This window comes from Halichoerus grypus, chromosome 2 (genome assembly GCF_964656455.1).
Source record: "Halichoerus grypus chromosome 2, mHalGry1.hap1.1, whole genome shotgun sequence".
In the NCBI taxonomy this organism is placed as follows: Eukaryota; Metazoa; Chordata; class Mammalia; order Carnivora; family Phocidae; genus Halichoerus; species Halichoerus grypus.
This window is the reverse complement of record NC_135713.1, coordinates 107,082,768-107,097,812: the sequence shown is the minus strand read 5'-3', so window position 1 is coordinate 107,097,812 and position 15,045 is coordinate 107,082,768. Positions and strand designations below refer to the sequence as shown.

General features: G+C 36.4%; 1 protein-coding gene across 5 annotated transcripts in view; it reads right to left on the bottom strand.

The window, feature by feature from the left end:
- ERCC8 (ERCC excision repair 8, CSA ubiquitin ligase complex subunit) overlaps positions 1-15,045 on the bottom strand; it is a 63,819-nt gene that overhangs the window by 33,777 nt on the left and 14,997 nt on the right. For all 5 annotated transcript variants that reach the window (XM_078067287.1, XM_036101080.2, XM_036101076.2 and 2 more), the window contains exons 4-5: positions 12,087-12,210; positions 571-652 (exon numbers count right to left, since the gene is read on the bottom strand). In XM_078067287.1, the coding sequence (XP_077923413.1) occupies positions 571-652; positions 12,087-12,210 (206 nt within the window). The remainder of the gene's footprint in view (positions 1-570; positions 653-12,086; positions 12,211-15,045) is intronic.

Genomic DNA, 15,045 nt, shown 5'->3' with positions numbered 1-15,045 from the left:
TGGACACAGACTGAGTGGACCTCGAGGACAAGCTAGTGCCTAGCTCTTTCCTGCAGACGATGCAGCTGACTGGTCTCTGCAGGTGAAGATGTTCATGCAGTGCCAAACAAATAATGGAATCCTAGGGACCTGATACCAGATACCAGAAAAACATTTTTTCTTCCTCACACATGAAAATTCTTGTTGTAGGTGTTTTCATAAAACTGGATGTTTAATTTGAATAACACAATCTTAGAGAAAAGAAAATAATTTCCATTTTTTTATTATGTTGAATTGAAAAAGTTGCCAAATTTTGTTCATGTAAAATCTTTGAAACTTCGGTGGTTGAAAATTAACTCCTTAGGGAACAGAAATGTGCTTTCTTAATCTTTGAATCCTAGCCACTAGCACAGTGCCCGACCTGCATAATACCAATAAAATTGAATGTAAATATAGCATATACTTGAGGTTTTTTTTTTTTTTTTAAATTGTGATATTCGTCTGGGTTGAAATGTCTATATCAAAACTAACTAGGTATTAAAAGGGAGCAAGTTTCAATATGTTGAAAAGCAAAAGAGTACAGGTACAAACCTGCTACCAAACAGTGCTTGGTGGCAACTGGAGACATATGATGACTATAAACGGTTTCTTCAAAATTAAATACATCTGCCGTCTGATAATCAAAAGACATTTAAAAATTGTAAGTTCTAATTATAGTCACAAAAGCAGTAAACATTCTATTTACTTATTTCTACACTGTTACCAATTTTTGAATGACTGTTAGCAATTTATTTGAAGTCAAACACATAGGAATGTGAATTGTGTAAGACTGATGAATCACAGACCTGTACCTCTGAAACAAATAATACATTATATGTTAAAAAAAAGAAAAAGAAGAAGATAGCAGGAAGGGAAAAATGAAGGGGGGGAACTTGGAGGGGGAGACGAACCATGAGAGACTATGGACTCTGAGACACAAACTGAGGGTTCTAGAGGGGAGGGGGGTGGGGGGATGGGTTAGCCTGGTGATGGGTATTAAAGAGGGCACGTATTGAATGGAGCACTGGGTGTTATACGCAAACAATGAATCATGGAACACTACATCAAAAACTAATGATGTAATGTATGGTGATTAACATAATAAAATAAAATTAAAAAAAAAAAGGAATGTGGTACCCTCAAAAACCTGTTAATTTTAAATCGTATGCTATTGAGGTGCCTGGGTGGTTCAGTAGGTTGAGTGTCTGCTTTCAGCTCAGGTCCTGATCGCAGGGTCCTGGAATCCAGTCCCACAATGGGCTCCCTGCTCCATGAGGAGCCTGCTTCTCCCTCTGCCTCTGCCTCTCTCTCTCATGAATAAATAAAATCTTAAAAAAAAATAAATCCTATGTTATTTATTGCACTCTGTCCCTTTTGTGAGAGAAACAGCTTTTCTCTAATAAATTCAAGAGATGAAGAAAAGACAACCACCTGGCTCACCATCTTCCTCTCCACTCCAGTCTGGGGAACTTCATCATCTACACAGGTGATCTAGCTAGTGCTCTGCCTCTCGGTCCCATTCAACCTTAGCTACCATATCCCAGCACTCTCATCACCTACACTCACTCTTCCTTCAAAATCATACATTTCACGTATGTAATGTATGACCACAATCTTCTACCATTTTCAGCTTAGTTTTTCCCAACTACTTCCAAGACATCCGAATAAAACCCGAAACTCTTATCAGTTCCTCCTGTCTTTGCTTTTTTTCCTTCCTTGGTGTGGATACCGAGGTTCAATACTTCATCCACCATATCTTCAACTCCTTTGTCATTAATTCTTTCACTCTGTCAAGACTTCAACCCCGCATGACTCCAAATGTCTGCCTTCTCTGCACCTGTATCCACACTGATCTACACCAGAGGTCAGCAAACTTTTTCTGTAAGGTAAGACTGTAAATATTTTAGGCTTTGAGGACTACTACTCATTTCTGTCATTTCCAACTACTTATTTCTGCCACTGTAGTGTCAAAACAGCCATAGACAAGAAATAACATTTTATTTGCAAAAAGAGGCCAGGGGACCAGACTTGGCCTATGGGCTGCTTAGTAAGCTGACTTCTACTTTAACCCAAGAGAAGAGAACCTTACAGTAAAGCAAACTGGCATCACTATAAAAGATCTTTCATCTCAACTGGGCTTTCAGTACTCATTGCCAGTCCTATTATATTCTATTATATTTCACTACTATTCTCTGCAATATTCACTGCTATTTCAAACTTCCCCACTCTCCATAAACATCACCAGTCGGTCATAACAGGTGATCTGATCTTTGATTACAAAGAGGAAAACAGGAAGTCATTCAATGAGAATTCCTTGAATATCTTATCAACAAACCTACAAACACATTTGCTTCCATTTATCCTTCTTTGTTCCTTCTTTGTTCCTGTTATCCTTCTTTGTTCCTGTTATCATGGAACAATCATCCTTCCTCATATTTAAAGTTAATACCCCTACCTGTGTTCAGATGACCATCAGCACTGTTAAAAATCTCATGCTACACATTACCTCCTCTATCTCCAGGATATGTACATACTCTCCCTCCCTACTAGCTCATTCCCATCAGCATTAAAAAATGTTCATGTTTCTTTCATCTTAACAGCAACCCTTTCCTCAAGACAAGAAAACAAAAACCTTTCATCCTATATCCCTAATTAATCTTCTTTCTTCCTCTTTGAATCCAAATTTTGGCTCTAATTTATCTCCCACATATTTCTCAAGTCACCGTAATCTTATTTTTATCTCCACGACTCCCATTCACACTACTCTTCCCATATCACTGATACCTGCCGTCACCAAGTATAGACCCCATCTTACCTAACCTGTCAGTAACATTCAACACAGCTGATTACTCCATCTTCCTTAAAACAATCTCTTTCACTGGTTCCATTCTATCACATACTCCTGATTTTCCTCTTACTCTCTCTGGCTACTCCTCTTTATGTCTTTTGCAAGCTTTGTTGTTCCTTTTCCTGTCCTATTAATCTTGGTCTTCCTAAAGGTTTTGTGCTATGCACTCTTCTCTTCAACTGCCACCTATATGGTGGTGACACAAGTCTGTATTTTCTGTGTAGACCACATTCTTAAATACCAGATATGTATAGCTCACTTCCTGGATTATCTTCATTTGGATTTCCTGGGAATCCTTCAAATTTAACAAATCTAAAATTGAACTCAATACCTCCTAATCTTTCTCTGTCTTAGTAAATAACAATTATACTCTACCAAACTGCCCAACATAGAGAACTTAAGAATAATTCTTGGTCTTTTTAAATAATACCTTTATTGAGCTATAGTTGACATACCATACAATTCACTCATTCAAAGTATGTACTTTAATGGTTTTTAGTATACTCACAGAGTTGTGCAATCATCACCAAAATCAATTTTAGAACATTTTTATCACCCCAAAAAGAAACCCCATTCCCATCAGCAGGCACTCCCCATTTCTTCCTACCCTCTCCCTAGGAAACCACTAATCTACTTTCTGTCTCTATATATTAGCCTATTTCTTGATGTTTCAGAGATGGAATTATACAATCTGTGGTCTTTTGCAATCTTTCATTTAACACATTTTCTTTTTTCATTTCACTTAGCATGATGTTTTTAAGGTTCATCCACACTAGCATGTTATCAGTACTTCACTTCTTTCTATTGCCGAGTAATATTCCATTTGATGGCTACCCATTCATCAGTTGATGAATGTTTTATTTGTTTTCACTCTTTGGTCATTTTGAATAATGCCACTATGAACATTTGTGTACAAGTTTTGTGTGAAGTTATGTTTTCACTTTGCTTTGGGTACACACACAGGAGTGGAATTGCTGGGTTATATGCTAAATCTATGTTTAACCTTTTCAGACTGTTTTCCAAAACCGCTATACCATTTTACATTCCCACCAGTAATTTATGATTGTTCCAGTTTATCCACATCCTACTCAACACTTGTTATTGTCTTTTTGATTACAGCAATCCTAAAAGGTATGAAATGGTTATCTCACTGTGGTTTGATTTGCATTTCCCTGAAATTCTTGATTTTTCACTATTCCTGATAAGCTAATCAACTTGCAACTCCTGTCAATTCTCTGTAATCCTCTCATATCTATCTATTCCATTGCCATTACCCTAGTCAAGCCATGATCTACTGACTCCTGCCTGGATTACTGCAACCTCCTCCCTGGTCTCTTTGACTCTCCTCTTGCTACCTTCCAACCAATGGGCAACATATCCAGACTCTTTCACCTAAAATGGCAATTTGATGTTTTCATTTTTGGCCACCGCTTAGACTCTTCAAAATCTTGCTTTTTCCCCTAGGAAAATATTCAACCTACTTAATAAAATTAATAAGGCCCCTCATGATACAGACACTGCTTACCTTTTTGGCTTTATCTCTGGCTACTGTCCTTTGGCACTCTAGCCATTGTGAGCACCTTTCAGTTTTTAAAATGTCACATTCACTGTTACCCCAAAGAGTTTTCTCATGTTGTTCCCTCTGACTAGAACTCTCATCCTCTTTCTTTGGACTTGGCCAATTTCTACTCATCATCCTTCATCTCAGCCAAAAGCCAGAGGACCACTTACTCTAGAAAGCCTTCCCTGATTCTCCATAGGTTAGGTGATCCTGCTAAAATACTGTACGCTTTCATCGTTATAGTTCCTTCTGGACTTCACTATTATTTCTTGTTTAATCATTTGTTTTCCTTGCTAAACTGAAACTCCTTGCCATAGGGCAGGGACAATGTTTATTTTGCTTGCCATTGAATCCCCAGCTTTAACATGTAACAGAAATTGAATACATACTGTTGAATATATTCAAGAATCTTAACTCATTTCTAAAGAACATGGGCTAGATACCAACATCTGTATTTTCTGATTTTTGTTCCATTATGCAAAATTCTAAGAAAACTCAGAATGAGAAAAAGTTGTTCTTTACCCTAATGTGTAACAGAGAAGTCTCTAGAGAAGATATTCCTTTAAGCCATATCATGTGCTCAAGCTTTAAACACATTTATGGAAAGCTCAGATGAAGTAAAACTATGATAGATATATAATATGTACATTAATAGGAAAAGTTAGTGGCAGGGATAGATGTGGAAAAAGGACAATATCATGCCTTCCTTATTTTTCTTTGTACCTAGCAGATGCACAAGAAATTATTTCTTATTGAATACTTTCAAAGTTCTTATCAATAAAATGCTTTGTCTATTTCAGATAGAACTATGAATTCATGAAATATTATTTTTTTAAGTAATCTCTCCACCCAACGTGGGGCTCAAATTTACAACCCCAAGATCAAAAGTCACATGCTCTACCGACTGAGCCAGTCAAGCACCCCCATGAAACACTATTTTGAGTTGGCAAAAGCATTTATGTTCTGGGGCGCCTGGGTGGCTCAATCGGTTAAGCGGCTGCCTTCGACTCAGGTCATGATCCCAGGGTCCTGGGATCGAGCCTCACATCGGGCTCCCTACTCAGCAGAGAGCCTGCTTCTCCCTTTCCCTCTGCCTGCCGCTCTGCCTACTTGTGCTATCTCTCTGTCAAATAAATAAATTTAAAAAAATCTTTAAAAAAAACCAAAAACATTTATGTTCTAAAGAAAATTTGAAATCAAGATGTCTTTTCTTAGAGTTTTAAAAAGAAGTCAATGTTAATCAAAGAAAATGCAAATGTATAGCTTATTAATTTTTAAAGCACATTTTTAACTGAAGTGTTAAGTAATAAACATATAGAAAATTATATAGATCATAAGTATACAGCTCAGTGAATTTTCAGTGTGAATTTTCACAAAGTAACCACCACCTACATTATAACATAGAATGTTACAAACATTATATTACTAACACCCCCAAAAGGCTCCCTACGCCCTTTCAACCCTCACCAAGAAAGATAACCACCATACTGACCTCTATCACTTTAGATTAGTTTTGCCAATTTTTGAATAGGAATTATATATGAAGTACTCTTTTGTGTCTGGTTATTTTGTTCATTATTATGTAAAATTCATACATTTTGTTGATATAGTAGTGAGTGTTCCCTTGCCATTGCTGGATAGTATTCCAATGTAAAATATACCAGATTTCATTTGACTGTTAATGGACATTTGGATTTTCTCCAGTTTTTGGTTATCATGAATAGTGCTGCTATGAACATTCTTGTAAACGTCCCTTGGGGGGCGCCTGGGTGGCTCAGTTGGTTAAGCGACTGCCTTCGGCTCAGGTCATGATCCTGGAGTCCCGGGATCGAGTCCCGCATCGGACTCCCTGCTCAGCAGGAAGTCTGCTTCTCCCTCTGATCCTCCCCTCTCTCATGTTCTCTCTCTCTGTCTCATTCTCTCTCTCAAATAAATAAATAAAATCTTTAAAAAAAAAAAAAAAAGTCCCTTGGCACACATACGTATGCATTTATATACTCAAAAGTGTATCTTCTGGATAACAAGAAACCCACATATTTGGTCTCAGTTGATACCAAATATGTGTACCAACTGTAATCTCATCAGCAACAGATACACTTGTTATTTTTATCAGACCCTTTAATTTTAGCTATTCTGGAGGATATACAGAGGTACCTCGTTGTGGATTTAATTAAAATATCCAGATGCTCAATTAATAAAGTTGAATGTATTTATTTATTGGCTATTTAGATATCCTCTTTTATGAAGTGTCTAAGCAAATGTTTTGCCTAGGGGCACCTGTGTGGCTCAGTTGGTTGAGCACCTGACTCTTGATTTCTGATCCTGAACTCAGGGTCCTGGGAATAGAGCCCCATGTTGGGCTCTGTGCGCAGCGTGGAGTCTGCTTGTCCTTCTTCCTTCCCCTCCCTTGCTCTCTTTCTCTGTCTCTCTCTCTCACTCTCAAATAAATAAAATCTTTAAAAAACCGTTCTGCTGCCTAGTTCTCTATGGGCTTCCAGTCTTTTAATTTTCTATTTTTTATATAAGTTATATATGTCTTTTTAAAGATGTATGCATCTGTCACATATACCCTACTTCACGGCTTACTTTTTTACTGTCTTAATGTTTTTTGATGAATAGAGCTTTCTAATCTTAATGTAGTTCAATTTATCAATCTTTCTCTTTTTCGTTTAAACCTTTTGTGTTTTTACCTATCTTGAACCATGAAGATATTTTCTGTTTTTTTTTCCTTTAAGTTTTATTGTTTTCTTTTATATTTTTATACCTGTAATTTACCTGAAATTGGTAGATTTCTGTCTGTTGTGGGGTATGGTAAAGATTATGTTTTTTTTTTTATATGGATACCTAGTTGATCCAGCACAATCTGTGGAAAAGGCCATCACTTCCCCAGTGCACTGCAGTGTTACTTGTGTCATAAATCAAATGATAGTATATGTATAGGTGTGCTTCCTGATTATCCTGTTCCACTCTTTGTTTTTTTCACTTGTACTGATATCACACCATTTAGTGTAATTAAATTTATGGTAAGTCTTAGTCAGTCCCCTTCCATAAAAGAATTCTGTGAATATATTGATTAGAAATGCACTGATTCTATAGATCACTCTGGGTAAAACTGGTATCTTTACGATACTGAGGCTTCTAATTCCTGAATATAGTATATCCCACCATTTATTTAAATCTTGTGTCATTAATATTCTATAGTTTTCTGTGTGGTGCTGAGTGGTCTTGTATACTTTTCAATTTCTTACTAGGAATATGATGATTTTTGATGCAATTGTCAATGATACTACTTTCGAAATTCATAATTTGTTGTGTCTAAAATTCAGAAATGCAACTGACCTTATATCCAGCAACTTTGCTAAGTTTACTCATATTAATTTTAATAATTAGCTAGAGATTCTTTTGGATTTTCTATGCTCATAATCATGTGATGAATGACAGTTTAAATTCCTTTCATTTCTTTTTTTGCCTTATTGTACTGCCTAGGACTTCCCATATAATGTTAAACAGAGGGGATAACAGAGATAACTCAAAGGGAAAGCTTTCAATAATTTACCAACAAACAAAATGTTTGCTTTAGGTGTGTTTTTAAAAAATAGATAGACCTTACCAAATTAAGGAATTTCCCTGCTGTTCCTAGTATGTTAAGAATTTTTGAAGAATCAGGAATGAAGATTGACTTTTATTATAAAGTATGATGCATTTTTTGACAAACTAAATATAAAGGCAAAGTATCTCAACATAATAAAGAATACACACACACACAGCACACATACACAGATAGACAGGTGGTAAGCCCACAAGCTAATTTCATCTCTTCTTCAACAATGAGAAACTTAAAGTTTCTCCTCTAAGATCATTTTTTCCTCTAAGATCAGGAACAAGACAAAGATGCCAGTACCTCACCACTTTTATCAACTTGGCATTAGAAGTCCTAGCCAGGGGCACCTGGGTGGCACAGTCAATTAAGCTTCCAACTCTAGGTTTCGGCTCAGGTCACGATCTCAGGGTCACGGGATTGAGCCCCATGTCGGGGTCCATGCTCAGTGCGGAGTATGCTTGAGGATTCTCTCCCTTCCTCTCCCTCTGCCCCTCCTGCTCATGCTCTCTCTCTTGCTCTCTAAAATAAATAAATAAAACTTAAAAAAAAAGAAAAAAAGAAAAAGAAGTCCTAACCAGGGCAATGAAACAAGGAAAAAAAGCATAAAAACTGGGAAGGAAGAATTTGAACTGTCTCTATTTGCAGATAACATGATAATATGTATAAAAAACCCCAAAGACTCCACCAAACACCTCTTTGAACTAATAAATTCAATAAAGCTGAAAGATATAAAATCAATATATAAAAATCTGTTGTGTTTCTATACACCAATAATGAATTATCAAAAGAGAGATTAAGAAAATAATCCCACTTACAGCTGCATCAAAAGGAATAGAATACCTAGAAATAAATTTAACCAAGTAGGTAAAAGATATGTATACTGTAAACTATCAGATATTGATGAAAGAAACCGAAGACACAAATAAATGAAAGGATATTCCATGCTCACGGATTGCAAGTGTTAACACTGTTAAAATGTCCATACTACCGAAAGCAACCTGCAGATTCAGTGTAAGTGCTATCAAAATTCCAATGGCATGTTTACAGAAACAGAAAAAAAAAAATCTTAAAATTTGTATGGAACACCAATCCCAAATAGCTAAAGCAATCTTGAGAAAGAAGAAAAAAGCTACAGGTATCATACTTCTTGATTTCAAACTATTTTACAAAATTACAGTAATCAAAACAATATGGTATTGGAATAAAAACAAACACACTGATCAACAGAACAGGATAGAGAGCCCAGAAATAAACTCATGCATATATGGTCAATAAGAGGAGGAGCCAAGAGTGTAAATGGGGAAAGGATAGTCTCTTCATGAAATAGTATTAGGAAAATCAGACAGCAATAGGCAAAAGAATGAAACTGGATCACTTTCTTACACCACATACAAAAATAAATTACAAAATAGGTTAAAGACTTGAGGAGTGCCTGGGTGGCTAAGTTGGTTAAGTGTCCAATTCTTTTTTAAAGATTTATTTATTTATTTATCTGAGAGAGAGAGAGAGAGAGAGAGAGAGCATGAACAGTGGGGAGAGGCAGAGGGAGAAGTAGGCCCCCCTCTAAGCAGGGAGCCCGATGCAGGGCTTGATCCCAGGACCCCGAGATCATGACCTGAGCCAAAGGCAGACGCCCAACTGACTGAGCCACCCAGGCACCCCAAGTGTCCAACTCTTGATTTCAGGGTCGTGAGTTGGGCTCCAAATAAGTCCTTAAAAACTATTAAAGACTTGAATGTAAGACCTGAAACTATAAAACTCCTAGAAGAAAACAAAAGCAGTAAGCTCCCTGTTACCAGTCTCTGAGTGATGATTTTTTGGATTTGACACCTAAAACAAAGGCAACAAAGGGAAAATAAACAAGTGGAACTATACATCAAACTAAAAACTTCTGCACAGCAAAGGAAACCATCAACAAGATAAAAAGACAACCTGCTGAATGGGAGAAAAAATTTGCAAATCATGTGTCTGATACGGGGTTAATATCCAAAATATATAAAGAACTCATACAATCAATAGCCAAAAAACCATTAACTCTCCAATTTAAAAATGGGCAGAGGAAGTGAATAGGCATTTTTCCAAAGAAGACACACAAATGGCCAACAGGTACATGAGAAAGTACTCAACATCACTAATCATCAGGGAAATGCAAATCAGAACCACAGTGAGCTGTCACCTCTCACTTGTTAGAATGGCTATTATCAAAAAGACAAGAGATAACAAGTGTTGGTCAGGGTTTGGAGAAAAGAGAACCCTTGTGCACTGTTGGTGGGAATGTGAATTGGTACAGCCACTGTGGAAACCAGTATGGAGGTTTCTCAAAAAATTAAAAACAGAACTACCTTATGATCCAGCAACTCCACCTCTGGATATATATCCAAGGGAAACAAAGTCACTATCTTGAAGAGATATCTTCACCTCCATAGTCACTGCATCATTATTTATTATATTTATTTTATATTTATTATAGCCAAGTCATGGAAACAACCTAAGTGTCCATGAGTGTATGAAGAGACAAAGAAGATATGGTATTTTTGTACAATGCAATATTATTCAGCCACAAGAAAGAAGGGTATCTTGCCATTTACGACAACATAGATAGACCTTAAGGGCATTATGCTAAGTGAAATAAATCAGAGAATGATAACTATTGTATATCACTTATATGTGAAATCTACAAAAGTCAAACTCATAGAAACAGAATAAAGTGGTGGTTATGAGGGATTGGTGGGAGAGAGGGGAAACACAAAATGTGGAGATGTTGGTTAAAGGGTATAAAATTTGGACAATTAAGGGATGAAAAAAGTTGCATAGGGAAAGGAACTGGAGGAAGGGACTATAATACAATCAAGATGTGATCAGAAGAGAAAAGGAGATCAATTTAGAGACAGCAAATAATTTAGGTGGAAAAGAAGTAGAAGCTAAGGTTGAGGGAGTAGGGGTTGGGGTTGGGGGAACTTAGAACACCAGGATGAATTTAGACAATGGAAGTCCCTAGAGGTTTTGGGTAGAGACACAATGAAACCACTTTATAATAAGGTTAATTCTGGGGTAGAACTTACCATGGAAAATATGGGAACAAAGTACTGCAGGAATACCACTTACGAGTTTTTAGGAGTAGTCTAGATGTATAGTGTTGGTGAGAGAAAGAGAAGAAAATATGGGAGAGTTTAAAGAAAGAATTGCTAAGATTTGAGGACTAAGTGGATGTGAGGAGTGATCATGTTCAATTCGGAACATATTATATTTGAGATTACCCTATATTCAAATAAGAGAGGTTCAGTAGACAGGTAGAGACATGTGGGACTAGAGCTCAGGGAAAGGATTAGCACTAGAAATATAAATTTTAACCAAGTATCATAAAAATTATTTTTTATTATCTATCTTTTTTCTAAAGATTTTATTTATCTATTTGACAGAGAGAGAGAGAGCACAAGCAGGTGGAGCAGCAGGCAGAGGGAGAGGGAGAAGCAGGCTTCCCGCTGAGCAGGGAGCCCAATGCAGGGCTCAATCCCAGGACCCTGGGATCATGACCTGAGCCGAAGGCAGACGCTTAACTGACTGAGCCACCCAGGCGCCGCTTTTATTATCTACCTTTATTATTTAGTGTCTACCTTTACTAGCAATAATATTAGTAACTTTCTTTTCCTTTAAGGTTTTAGGTCAATAGAAGATAAATCCAATTTTCTTCCTTAGATCACTAGACAATAATTTTCAAATAATTAAGATGATAATAATAACTAATATTTTTTGAGCACTTACTATACGCTAACCACTGTTATAGGTACTTTACATATGTCAACATATTTACAACCATTCTATAAGATACAATCACTGTCCCCATTCACAGGTGAGGAAATTGAAACACACAGAGGTGTAGTCACTTGCCTAATGTCACAGAGCTAGTCAGCAGCAGAGCCAAGATGTGGACTCAAGCAGTCTAGCTCTCCTCAACCACCGCATACATAACATCTTAGCAAATAATCACGCTAAAATGGTTTAGGGTTCAATTCTCCTTCATCTTCTAGAGCTATTTGGAAAGGTTTTAATATACTTACTTGTAATGTATTTGTATCCCACACTTTCAGAGTTTTATCAAATGAGCTTGATGTGAACATGCCGGTATCATGAGGATACCACTGAACAGTCTCCACACTGTATTTGTGAACATCAGGATGGTTTCTACAAAACAGCGATCAAAATTTAGAAATACTTGATTTACGTGAGTTTCAGTACTGATACTGTATTAACAAGTAGCAGTCTCAAGTAGGACAATATGAATGGCCAAACCTAGATCACAGGCCTGCATCCCAGCTCTCCAGAGGACAATGTCCAGGCACCTCTAGTTTCAGGCTTCTGTAGTGTAATGTGGAGGCCCGCTTCCTACTAAGGCTTATTAAATGGGAGACTTCCTATTTCTGTATTTGAGCCTGGAGAAAGTAGCCAGCTACACTGAACCTCTTCATGGAGAGGGGCAGTGATTTTTCCATACTGGAAGAGATACCCATTCTGGTTTTAGATATGCTTTTCCCAAGTAACATTTATCAGTATTATCATTCTTAGAATTGTTGAACGCCTCACATAGTTCCATGGTATCCCACGCAATATTGCTTCTGATCAAGGAACTTACTCAATGACAAAAGAATGCAATTAATTGGTAGATGTTCAAGGCACCACTCTTATGTAACCCATCACCTGTAGAAGCATGATCCGTTGAAGACTCAAGTTATGATATCAGCTATAATACACTACCTTGTAAGGGTGACATGCTGTCCTAAAGGAAGCAGTATATGCTCTGAACCGGTGATAAATACAGTATATGCGTCACTTTACTAAATTTTAATTCACAAAAACTGGCTGTTAACTAATCCTTATAAGACAATGATGGAAATTTGAACACCAAGTGGATATTTAATATGAGGAATTATTGTGTGAGATAATAAAGTCTCTATTTTTAGAGATATAAACAATAATGAATGAAATAAAATGCTTCTGGGATAATCCTCAGTGGGTGGGTGGGGTTAGAGATGAAACAAGATTGGTTATGACTGATAGTTGTTGAAGCCGTGTGATGGGTACATAATTCACTATACTACTCTCTTCTTTTGTATATGCTGGAAATTTTCCAAAACAAAATAAACAAACAAAAGTTAACAGAAGACTATTGCAATCCTACACAGATAGGACCATCATGAGTTCTGATTCCTTAAGGTGAAGGTTTGGATCAATACAGGATGAAAAGTACCTTAAGCACTTGAATGAATGAGAACATGAAGTAAAGCCTTAAAGTGTTAGTTCTGGCATTGACAGAGCTGCAAAAAAGAAGGACTATAGTGTCTACCCATAATTCCTTTCTATGTCATGTATAATTTATATATTTTAACTGATTTCCCTTTTCTTTCTCTCTCTTGCCTACATTATTTTATATAGGTTAACAACAAACTGAGTCCACAGGTTGCATAATTTGATAAAAGATCATGTAAAACTAGTGAAAAAATGGACATTATCTTGAACTGGAGCTGCATATGGTAATTAAGTAGACTGAGGATCTATCACCTTTGGGGAAAGGGATGATTACATTTTGGTTGTGTAGTGGATACTTGCCTTTTTGGTTGTGGAGTAGATACGTGGAAGTTTTTTTTTTTAAGTTGGATCCAAACTCCTCCTATCTGGGGGACATCTCCCTTATTTTATTGCTTCTTGTTACAGAAAGCTAGGGACTCCAGACATTCTCTTTCCCTCTCCCTTGGCAGTAAGGGCATGGACGTATGGTTTAAGCTTCCCCAAACCTGCCTGGGACTCTAAAACTCCAGCTAGTAATGCAAAACTCAGGGATATTTAACAATTATTCATAGTCATGAAGTTGAGAGTCTGTGTTGGTGACATGTAGCAGAACCCAAGCTAAATTGTTCCTGTGGTGGACTCCAACTGTTGTCTTTGCCTTAGTTTCTCTTACCTTCCGCTCCTTTCCACATTTTATTCCCTTACCTTCCCGCCAGTTATATGAGATACTAAATATCTTTCCAATAAATTTCTGCTTAAAATAAGGAGAACTGATTTCTATTTGCTCCTAAGAACCTTCATGTATACCAAGATTTTCCAGTTATAGTAAAACAAATCTTTAATGTAGTGATTAAAAATAAAAGCTCATTTATATTTTAAATTTAAATTTAAGAATAGGACAAAATATTATATTATTATCTTACCAGGTATGACCTGTTATTCTCATTCACATTTAATGAGGATTTTGGTACAGAAAGGGAATCTTTTTGGTGCCTAAGAACATATGCATTAAGTAAAGCAAAAATAAATATCAGCAAACACTCTAAGCCATATTAACTAAAAATTTTTAGTGAAATTATTTTGTAAAGTTAGATTATAAAGTCTTCAGATATAAAAAATGCTACTTTAACTCATTTTGCAAACATGCTCACTGTATGCCCATGTACATTCAAAGTTATGCTTTTAAAGACAGAGAGTGAATCCAAGAAGAATGTCATGGTAAAGCAAAAGATTGATACACTAAGCATTTACTTGACTTTAACTACCAGAAAAGTAAATCACAGTTCCTCAGGAATAACATTAGATAGCATGTGGTATATATGAAAATACTATTTTGATATGTAACAAATTAAACAATGTTAAAATGTTAGCTAAGATAAGAGAAGAAAATGAACTAAATGAATTAATTAATATGACTATCTTACACTTTAGAATTTAGGGTTTTTTTTTTGGTACAAGTGGAGTGAGAGTATAAAATGGTGTAAGCCTCTTAGCAACCAAGTTTCAGACTATTTGAGGTGTTATCTTTGTGTACCAAGTGTCCCTATAATTATATTGCTTTACAGAGTGGCCTTACGGTTTTTAACATGCTTTTTAAAAGACAATATTTCATTTAAGACTCATAAAAACCTTACAAGAATGACAGGACAGGTATAATTATCTCTAAAACAAAATAATCTGAGGTTCAGAGAAAGAGTGTCCCAAATCTTTATTTCCAAAGTGAAGCACCAGAGC